General features: G+C 54.3%; 2 protein-coding genes across 4 annotated transcripts; one reads left to right on the forward strand and one right to left on the reverse strand.

Moving 5' to 3' along the window:
• The first annotated feature begins 480 nt into the window (after positions 1-480).
• MIF4GD (MIF4G domain containing) lies at positions 481-4,717 on the forward strand. 3 transcript variants are annotated; one of them, XM_086473689.1, is made up of 5 exons: positions 481-562; positions 1,311-1,420; positions 1,997-2,152; positions 2,899-3,062; positions 4,142-4,717. In XM_086473689.1, the coding sequence occupies exons 1-5, from the start codon at positions 481-483 to the stop codon at positions 4,425-4,427; spliced, it is 798 nt and encodes a 265-aa protein (XP_086329815.1). In that variant the 3' UTR covers positions 4,428-4,717. The 3 variants fall into 3 exon arrangements, with proteins under 3 accessions (XP_086329815.1, XP_009957462.2, XP_086329816.1); XM_009959160.2 differs by having other exon boundaries at positions 2,899-2,991; positions 4,200-4,717; XM_086473690.1 differs by lacking the exon at positions 1,997-2,152 and having other exon boundaries at positions 2,899-2,991; positions 4,200-4,717.
• A 647-nt stretch (positions 4,718-5,364) lies between these two features.
• On the reverse strand, positions 5,365-9,312 carry MRPS7 (mitochondrial ribosomal protein S7). The gene is made up of 5 exons (XM_086473659.1): positions 9,257-9,312; positions 8,390-8,581; positions 8,018-8,081; positions 6,966-7,133; positions 5,365-6,132 (listed from the first exon to the last, which is right to left on the reverse strand). The coding sequence occupies exons 1-5, from the start codon at positions 9,310-9,312 to the stop codon at positions 5,911-5,913; spliced, it is 702 nt and encodes a 233-aa protein (XP_086329785.1). The 3' UTR covers positions 5,365-5,910.
• Positions 9,313-9,462: the final 150 nt, after the last annotated feature.

Genomic DNA, 9,462 nt, shown 5'->3' on the forward strand with positions numbered 1-9,462 from the left:
TGTGTGAAACCAGATGAATTAGTGTTTCAAAGGCACAAGGGAGAGGCTGCGTTAGGTGCTCCTGCGTGTGTTTCGCTGTGATAGAGCCACAGGGGAGCCTTCTGAGGGGAGATCGGTGTATTTTGGGGTCTGCTTTGAACGTGCAGATCAACAGACTGAAATGCATTTTTCATATCAGAAAAATGGAAAGGCTGTGAAGATGGAGTCCTATCACAGGCTGGTAGGAAGCAGGTCTTGAAAAGATGTGGGAGTGAGGCTTTGCTCAGATCTAGGGGCGGAGTTAGGTGCCCTAATGACAGAGTTTCCTTGGGGTGGGGGGCTGTCAGGGTAACAGCCTGTGCTCCAGCACTAGATGGAGTTTGCCAAATGGCTGGATGAAGGGTCTGCCTCTCTTTCCAACTAAGCTCTGTATGCTTTTTCCCCAGGGACTGTCACTAGCCCATCCGTTGCCCTGACTCTTGCCCTTGGAGGAAGCCAGTCATGGGGGAAACGGGCAAAGAAGAGTATAAAATACAGTCGTTTGACACTGAGACCCAGAAGCTGCTGAAAACAGCCCTCAAAGGTCAGCAGGCTTTTTACTAGCTCCTCTGCCACGCGCAGCTTGGCTGGCAGATGAGGCTGGATGCTTGGACCCCTTTAAGGAACACCAATTGCTAAGTGTAGAAAAGCTGTTTCATAAACACTGTTCATCGCTCACTGGGTCCTGTTGGTGAATCTCCTCCAGGAAGGTCTTTGCTCCCTGCCTCTTCTTGCCCCCTCTCACCTTCTCCCCGCTGTTGAATGGTGCAGCTGTTCAGGCTCAGCTCCTGGTTCTCATTATTGGGGTTTTCTCTGGTTTCAGGGTACCCTCCTCTCCTGCTTTACCACAGCATCGATCCCCAGAGCTGCTCCCTCACCCCTCTCCAGTGCCTAGTTCCTGCTCTCTACCCCTCCCCACTGTGGGGCCGTATCGTCTCTCATGCTCACCGGTCTGGTCTCTATTCAAAGCCCAGTGGGAGTTTACACATCTGGCTCCCACTAACCCAACTTTGAAGCAGTGCTGGAATATCAGATTCAGATCAATCTCTTTCTTCCCGTATTATGTGCTTTCCTCCATTGCTTTTCCATCATGATGGCTGCATCTCCAGCTGGGAGGACCATGCATGGTTGGAGATGGTATCTCCAAAGCGGCTGGTGTGCGAGAGGGGCTGTGACTCTTGATGCGGGAGTTGTACCAGGCCCCGCGCCAGCCCTGGTTGCTTTCCAGGTACCCCAAAGCAAGCAGGGCACAAAGGGTGCTGAGTCCTGACGGTGTTCCTCCCTCCCTGCAGACCCCAGCAACGTGGACCTGGAGAAAGTGGCCAACATTATAGTGGATCAGTCCCTCAAAGACTGTGTGTTCAGCAAGGAGGCGGGGCGCATCTGCTACACCATCATCCAGGTGAGAGCTCCTCGCCTCCGAATGGCGAGACACTTAAGCTGTGTGAGTTGTCCCTAGGCTGGGCCAGGAGACGCTTTGCCCCAGCCCTGCGCTCTGACTCCTCAGCCAGCTTTCCTGTTCTGCCCCTTGCCCCATGCAGTGGCAGTATCTTAATGTAGCTTAATGGCCTCAAGCTGCACCAGGGAAGGTTCAGGCTGGATATCAGGAAGAATTTCTTTACTGAAAGGGTTGTCAGGCATTGGAACAGCCCGTCCAGGGATGTGGGGGAGTCACCATCCCTGGAGGTGTTTGAGAGACGGGTAGATGTGGTACTTAGGGACATGGTTTAGTGGTGTTGGTAGAGCTGGGACAAAGGTTGGACTCGATGATCTCGAAGGTCTCTTCCCACCAAAACTGTTCTAGGATTCTATCCAGACGAGCAGCCGGCAAGCACAGGCAGTTAGTTGCAGCTTTCCTGCCTCTCTGGGCAGTCACAGGAGGGTATCTGCATGGTCCTGCATCACCCAAGTAGCAGCATCCCCCTGCCCCGCTCACACCCCCATTTCATCCCTCCGTCCTGCTTTTGTGGGCTCGTAGGCAGAGAGCAAACAAGTCGGCCAGAGCATCTTCCGGAGGAGCCTGCTGAACCGGCTGCAGCAGGAGTACAAGGACAGGGAGGAGCTCCGCACCCGCTCGCTCCAGGCGTGGATCTGCTACGTCACCTTCATCTGCAACATCTTCGACTACCTGAGGGTAAGGAGCCGGAGGAGGAGCACCCGGCTGCTGCTGCCTCGGGGTGCCAGAAGGGTCTGGGCATCCAAAGATGCCAGGGCAGGGGTGTTGGATGGGTGTTGTACAGAGCCCCGGGGCTATGGCTCGGCAGCGGGGGCCAGAGCTGGTTCTCAGCACGAGGATGCTGCCGGGGCCGGTGCTACCTACAGGCAAGCGAACAGGCTTGGAGAGGCAGAGCTGTCTCTGGGAACAGTCACAAAGTCTGAGCTTCCTCATTTTGTACCTGGTGTTTGAAATCCCCTGCTTTGCCTGCTCCCAAATGTCCCAGATTGAACTAGTTTAGTTGCTATGAGGTCCCGGGGAGAACCCATGGGTGCTCACATCATTTCTAGCCCACGTCCTGCCAGAGTTTGTCTGCGAGGCTTTGCCGCAGCGTGTGTACCTGGATGCCTGCTTGGAGTAGATGTAAAAATGATGCAAGCAGAGCTGCAGGCAGGGAAGATGCTGTTGCAACAAGTGTATTTCCCGTGACTACCTGCTTATATTTAAAAATAGATGTTTTTTACATCATTTGTTCAGCTTCTCTGGCTCCTGGAGACTTGGAACGTGTGGTCTCCTACATAAATCCCACCAATACGGCATTTGGCAGCACAACTAAATCCCGCTCCCTTCGCCTTTGAAGAGCAGCAAGGGAACGACTATTTAAAATAGCTGCGAACTCCTCCCTTTCTGGCCCCAAGCTGACGATGGCTCCTGCCTCCTTCCAGGTGAACAACATGCCCATGATGGCTCTGGTGAACCCCGTTTACGACTGCCTGTTCCGGCTGGCGCAGCCCGACAGCCTGCGGAAGGAGGAGGAGGTGAGTGCAGGGCAGGGGGCTGCTCACGCGCCTCTTGTCCTGCCAAGGCCCCGCAAAAAGCACAGCCCGGGGCAGCGATCCAGAGGGTGCTGGTGCACAGGAGGGAAAGCTGCATCCCCGGTATGTGCTGGCAGGAGAGCTGCCCGGCAGGAGGGTTTGCAGCCCAGAAGGAGGCAGGATGGAGGTGCTGGGTGTGACTCCCTTGCCCAGGCTGCACGTCCTCCCTTGGGGCAGCTTTTCTCCCTGTTGCCCGCAGCCCGGCTGTCCCTCGAAGCGGGGCCCGTCCGGTGTTGCACAGGTTCACCTCCCATCATCTGAGAAAAAAACCACAAACGACTCTCCCGCATTTTCACAGAAACCAGCTGCTTTTCCAGCAGCCCTGTTTGCCAGACATCTGGAAAAGCAGCCACTGACCTGCCGAGGCACGGCGGCCCTGGGAGGTGGTGGCAGGTAGCTGCAGTGGCCGTAGGCGCGCGGAGTGGCTCGGTGTCCCCGCAGGTCCCGGGACGTGCAATGCTTTGTGTAGCTGCCGCTCGCCTGCCGGGGCCTGCGGCACTGATGTTGTGCCAGAGCCCAGCGAGCTGGAGAAGGCTCTTCGGGAGCTTCGCACGCATCGGGGTGTGCAGGAACCTACGCGGGGTATGGCTGAGTCGCCCCTCAGGCGAGGGGTTCCTGTAAAATGTAAGGGCCCTTGGATGGGACCTTTGGAGTTTTTTCCGTCTTAGCACAACCCTCCCACCCCTGCAGCCCACCGACTTTCCCCTCTTCTCCAAAGATCCAGTTACTGCCCCTGTTTCCTGCAAATCACCGGACTTTCTAAGAGCTTTAGCGTGTGTTCCAACCGCTCCTCTGTTCTTGGAGGCACCTCCTCCTTGCCCCGGCCTCAGCTTCAGCCTTGCCATCACCTCTTGGACATCCTGCAGGAGATTAGTGTTTTTCCACCTGTTGCAGGTGCATTGCTCTGGCCATTTTGTCTGAGAGACAGGGGAGTTGATGTGCTTTTACACTGCTTTTGGCAGAAGAGACATTCAGCTTCTCCTGCCTCCTGTCACAGCGACTTAGGGGAAGCAGAACTGTCGCCTGCTGGAAATACCAGAACAGAGGGAACAGGATGAGTTGGTCCATAAGTGACTGATGGGGACCTCCACAGAGATGAGCCAAAACCTCCCCATTCCTTTGTACTCAGCCACCTTCTCTTCCTTCTGAAGGTGGACTGCTTGGTCCTACAGCTCCATCGCATCGGTGAGCAGCTGGAGAAGATGAACTCCCAGCGGATGGATGAACTCTTCTCCCTCCTCCGAGATGGCTTCCTTCTGCAGGAGGGGCTCAGCTCCCTGTCCCAGCTCCTGCTGCTGGAGATCATCGAGTTTCGGGCTGCTGACTGGAAGATGACGGACGCTGCCCAGAAATACTATTACAGCGAAGTGACGGATTAACCTCTCTACAGCAGAGGCGGAGAGATGTCTCCAGCACTTTCACCAGCAAGCTTCATACCAAGTTTGAATTTCTTTTGATGTTAACGTTTCTCTAGCACTTCCTGTGACTAGGATTTATACCGGCTAGAGCCTCTGGGCATGTAACAGTCAGGGTGCAACTGGTGCTAGCTTGACTTCGGAGGTTTGGAGAGGTGGGAAGGGCAGGGCACATTTAACCCAGCAAATCTCCCCCTGATTCTGTCTAATATTGGGCTGCTGCCAGCAAAGGGGAAGGAAGGCTTCTAGCTCAAACCAGCATTTTATGAGTGTTAAGAAAAGCACAGTTTAGGCTGAGAACATTTTAGTTCACCTGAGAGCCAGTGGTGCTGCAGGAGGCAGAGAGGAAGTCTTTCAGAGCTCAGGTTGTACCTGGTTCTCTGGGACAAGTCACAGAAAACACCATGACCTCACAAGTAGCTCTCAACCAAGTGTTATTTTTCCCAGACTCTTTCTAGCACGCTGGCTGCACCTGCATGCACACAGCCTCCCCCACGGGTCAGGAGCCACCAATACCTGCCACAGGGCAGCCTGCAGCAGGACAGGTCCCTAAGCACACGTAGCTACGAACAGGTTTTGTAAGTTTTATACAGTAACTGTCACATTTTTTCAGAATTTAGTGAGTTTCAACTGTGGTATCTTTCTTATAAGAATGGGAGAGGAAGAAAGGAAACAAAATAGTCTATTGAAGGATATTTTCTAATAAAAGTTTTCCACTAATACGTGCCCTGCTTTCTCTCTACGCAGCTGCTGAGCTATGGACAATACTTAAGGTTGCTCCTGACTGAAGCCGTAAGGCTGTGATACTCATTTTCTCCTCTGGCATAGGGTGTCAGCATGGCTTTACACAAAGAGGGTAGCTGGAAAGAGCAGTGTGAGATTCAAGCAACAAAGACAAAGGTTTGGAATTGAGAAACCTTCCCCATAAAACGGTTTTTATTTTTTCTGTTAACATTCCCCTCAAATCTGTGCAGACAATGTTGCTGATGACCAGAACTAAAAATCAAAAAGGGCCTTTTATTGCCTTTTGTACCAATCCCGCCAAGGCCGGTGATGGTGTGGAAAAAAAAAATCCAGCTCTGCTTTTAGCTGTGCAGCCAAAAAGGGAAAGACATTGCTGATTACAGGAGCAGAGAGACTTAAAAGTCCCCAGGAAAGAGGTAAGTGGAAGATTTTGTGCAGCGTTGCTCTAAGAAAAACATCTAAGGCTTCTCTTCACAGGAGAGGGATTATGAAATCACGAGAGCACCCGGGCAGGGGTCGGTAACTCTTTCAGATTCCCCCTTCCCCCATCCAAACAAGCACAAAGAAAACGAACTCTGTAGGGCTCGGATGGGCTGTCCCTGGCTTAGTTCAGAAGCTGTCTGGAAGGGATCTTCCCCCTTTCCCTCTTCTCCCAGGCAGGTGGCGCTGGGGCTGGTGGCACCGTGTCCCATGCGCAGGGTCCCTACCACCAGCGGAAGTGGGCGTAGGCCCGGTTGGCCTCTGCCATCTTGTGTAGCATGTGCTTCTTCTTGATGATGGGCCCTTCGTTGTTGAAGGCCTGGAGCAGCTCCTGGGAGAGCTTCTCGGGCATCAGCATCCGACGGTTCTTGTTCTCCCTGCACTCGGTGATTAACCACTTCATGGCCAGGAAGCGCTTCCGATTGTCCTTCAGAGGGACTGGGACCTGGGAAAGGTTTAAACCAGAACAGTTATCAGGACAAGGGTGCAGGAACCTGCTCCTTTCCAGCAGGACACTTGCGGATTTACACCGTGCTGCAACTCCAGTGGCAGCACGCTGCTCTCTGCAGGAAGACCCGCTCCCAACAGCTGATCTGTGCCAATTCACCTCCTCTGTCATAGAAACTGGCCATTGCTACCAAAATGGAAATTCTGATCAGCCTTGGGTACTGCCAGCAGACACTGGCCTTTGTAAGGACTCCTGGCCGATCTGGGAACTGGATCCAGGCTGGTTTGTGCCAGCAGAAGTGGGAGATGGTCACCACTCCCTTCCACCGAAGGACAGAGAAATGCCTCCACGCCTCATTGCTCCATCAGGGCTCGAGTGCTGCAGAGCCCATACCCAGAGACAGGTTCTGCTCATGTTTTAAATACTGCACTGTCTCTAGCTGACCTTGTCTGCTACGTTGACCTGCCCCAGGTCGCTGGGACCTCTACCCAAGCAACATGATGCAGCGGAGGGGATGGGACTGGCGGTCCCAGGAATGCCAATTCTTTTTGCTGCCCATCACTGATCTCTGTCTCCTTGGACAACAGTTGCTGCATGCTCCTCTTCTTATCTAGTCAGAGAAGCAGAGACCACTGCTGATAGCGGAATTACCATGCTCCCAGGCTGGGGTCCTGATCCTGGACAGTTTCTAGGTGCTGTTTTAATCCAGATTGCCAAGCGTCCCTCTTTCCAAGGAGAGGAAAGCTTGAGCTTAAGGGGTGGGAACCAGTTCATCTGTTTCCCTAGCTAACTCTCTCCCAACCAGATGCGCTCCCAGGCACCCCTTTCACCTGGTAGGTTTTGCCTCCTCTTGTGATGCTGCTGAGCCCAATGATGGGCTGGCAGTTTTTCAGAGCCTGGTGGAAAATGACATAAGGGTTGCATTCAATTGTCTCCTTCTCATCTTCTGGAGCTTTGTGGTACTTCTCCAGCTGCTTCCTCTTAATGGCCTCTAGAGTCTTGGGACAAAGACAAGAAAGGAGACGTGCAGAGCAGATGGATTTCCCACTCCATGAAGTTACATCACTTTTACAAGCACCCCATTTTCACTTGAGCAGCTGGTTTTCTAGCCCTATAAGCAATAGGCCAGTTGGGGATTCTCTAACTCAAGTTTTACTTCATCCTCTTCCAGCTCTTCAGTCTCTATCAGATATTGCATTTGGGGTGAGGAGGCTGAGTAGCACAAACCTGGGCCAGGAGCCAGGGAAGGGCAGGGTCGGAGTGGAGACAGGAATCAGGTCTATGTGTACTTAGCCTCCTCCCCTCCAAAGCCTGGACTCAACAGCCCAGAGCTCCTTTTCTGTCACAAGGAATCAGCAGTTACTTGGGGAACAACTGGGGTAACGTGTGTCCCCATTTCAAGGGCTTTCAGGGTGGAACACACCAGATGGGACCACCAGCTAATACCAGTTACTGTAGGTCAGAGCAGGGGTCAAAGCTGCATCACATATATGATATGTGCATCATATAGGTGACACATTAGTGGGACTGGGACTTCACTGGCAAGTTAGAAGGTAAGGCATGAAAGAGCTACAAGGAAGATCTTTTGCTTTCAAGGGTATTCTCTGAGTTTATGCAGTACATAAGGTCCAAGAGATACTGAAGAGTGGAAAGAGAACGCTCTCCATTAAGCCACCACCACCTGGTCTGTGAGCTGAATGAGGTTGGGGCTTGTACAAAATGTACATCTTATCAGACAAATAATGATGTGTGCAGAGGGAAACGCGTTAGGACCGCAGAGATGACCCAAGTTCTGCAATTCCTAATTCCAGTGGGACTGACGTCTCAGCCTTCCATTTTGTATTGTTTTAACATAACAGCGAGAAAAAACATGAGTTCTCACCTGAGCCATGAGGCTTCTGGCCAGCACTTTATTTCCATCCTTCATCATCATATTGGTGAATTTACTGTAAACACAAAGCCAAATGCGATCTGATCTAAATTCTGATTCTGTCACCCACAGAAATGAGCCCCCCGCCCCGTGTTGTTCCCATGGTTAAGTCTGGGTGCTGCTAGATGTGCTGTAATTATCTCTAATCACTGTCAGTCAGTGGATTGGCTTTGTGGGAAAAGATTAACCTCAATAAAGGGATTGTGCCTTAACAGAAGGCAACGGGCAGCGCAGCAAGTGAAGGCTGAGGAGGACAGCACAGCTCCCAAGAATTTTGGCTCCACAGGACCCAGCTGTAACAGAAGAGACGATGCTTTCTCTGACCTGATCATAGGGTCGCTGAACACAGAGCTGGAGACAGAGGGAGGAGCAGCTTTTATGGGTTGAACAGCCCTAAGCTCCAGTTTTTCCTTTTCCTCCTCAGACAGCGCCTCCCAAGGTTTTTGATAAAATTCCTTGTTCACTTCTGGCTCTAAGAAACTGGGGTTGTAGCGGCTCCATCTCACCTGCGTCAGCCTGCAAAGAGCAAGAGGAGAAGGAGGGCTGTAAACTGATGCACACACAGTATGTCGCGATGGGGGTATGGACAGACAGATGTGAGCACGTCTCAGAAGAACATGTTAGACTTGAGGGGTATCCGCCTTCCTCTCCATCGCCGCTTCTCTGCTGCAGCAAAGCCAGAAGCACAAACCAACAAGGCCCGCAGTCTTGCTGCAAAGCCATCAGGCAACCCCCACGCCAAAAAGGGGGGTGGGAATGGGAGCCCCAGGCCGCAGCTCCGGGCGCTGCAGGCCGGCAGCGCTGCCCTCCCATCCCTGCCAGACCCTGCCCGTACCCACGGACGGGCCTCCCCAAGGCCGCACGGCCCCCAGACCCGGCGCCGTGAGGCCCCAGGTTGCGGGTGGCGTGAATAAACACTATTCTGTGCCGGTGGGAGCGCGGCGAGCACCTTAACCTGGAACTTTATTCATTTTTCGCAGCAGGAGGCGGCATTTGGGGGTGTTTTGGAGAGGAACGGGGGGGGGGGACGACGACGACGACACACCGCGATCCCCGCGCCCCCCAGCACACGCGCCGAGGCCGCGTTCCCCGAGCCCCGCAGACAGCCCGGCCCGGGGAGCGCCCCACCACCGCCTCTCCGTGGCCTTCCGGGTGACTCGCCCGCCCACCCGCTCCCCCGGCCCCGCTCACCGGGGCAGCCAGGCCCGCAGCCGCCGGCTCAGCCCCGCCGCGCTGGGCGCCGCCATCTTCCCTCCGCGCGGGCGCGCGCGCGGCGGGGCGGGGCGGGGCCAAGCGCGGTGGGAGGCGGGGGGGGGGGGGGGGCGGTCCCTCGGCCAGGCCCCGCCCCCTCCGCTCGGCTCTCGCGCGGCCGGGGCGCGGCCTCGGGCCGGGCCGGC

This window comes from Leptosomus discolor, chromosome 15 (assembly GCF_034619465.1).
Source record: "Leptosomus discolor isolate bLepDis1 chromosome 15, bLepDis1.hap2, whole genome shotgun sequence".
NCBI classification, from domain to species: Eukaryota; Metazoa; Chordata; class Aves; order Leptosomiformes; family Leptosomidae; genus Leptosomus; species Leptosomus discolor.

Coding starts and splice junctions, on each gene's coding strand:
- MIF4GD (XM_086473689.1), top strand. CDS start 481: ATGGGGGAAACGGGCAAAGAAGAGTATAAAATACAGTCGTTTGACACT. Junction 2,153..2,898: donor ACATCTTCGACTACCTGAGG/GTAAGGAGCCGG, acceptor GCCTCCTTCCAG/GTGAACAACATGCCCATGAT. Junction 3,063..4,141: donor CGCAAAAAGCACAGCCCGGG/GCAGCGATCCAG, acceptor GGACCTCCACAG/AGATGAGCCAAAACCTCCCC.
- MRPS7 (XM_086473659.1), bottom strand. CDS start 9,312: ATGGCGGCGCCCAGCGCGGCGGGGCTGAGCCGGCGGCTGCGGGCCTGG. Junction 8,582..9,256: donor CTGCGGGCCTGGCTGCCCCG/GTGAGCGGGGCC, acceptor TGCTCTTTGCAG/GCTGACGCAGGTGAGATGGA. Junction 7,134..8,017: donor CCAGAAGCCTCATGGCTCAG/GTGAGAACTCAT, acceptor CTTTGTCCCAAG/ACTCTAGAGGCCATTAAGAG.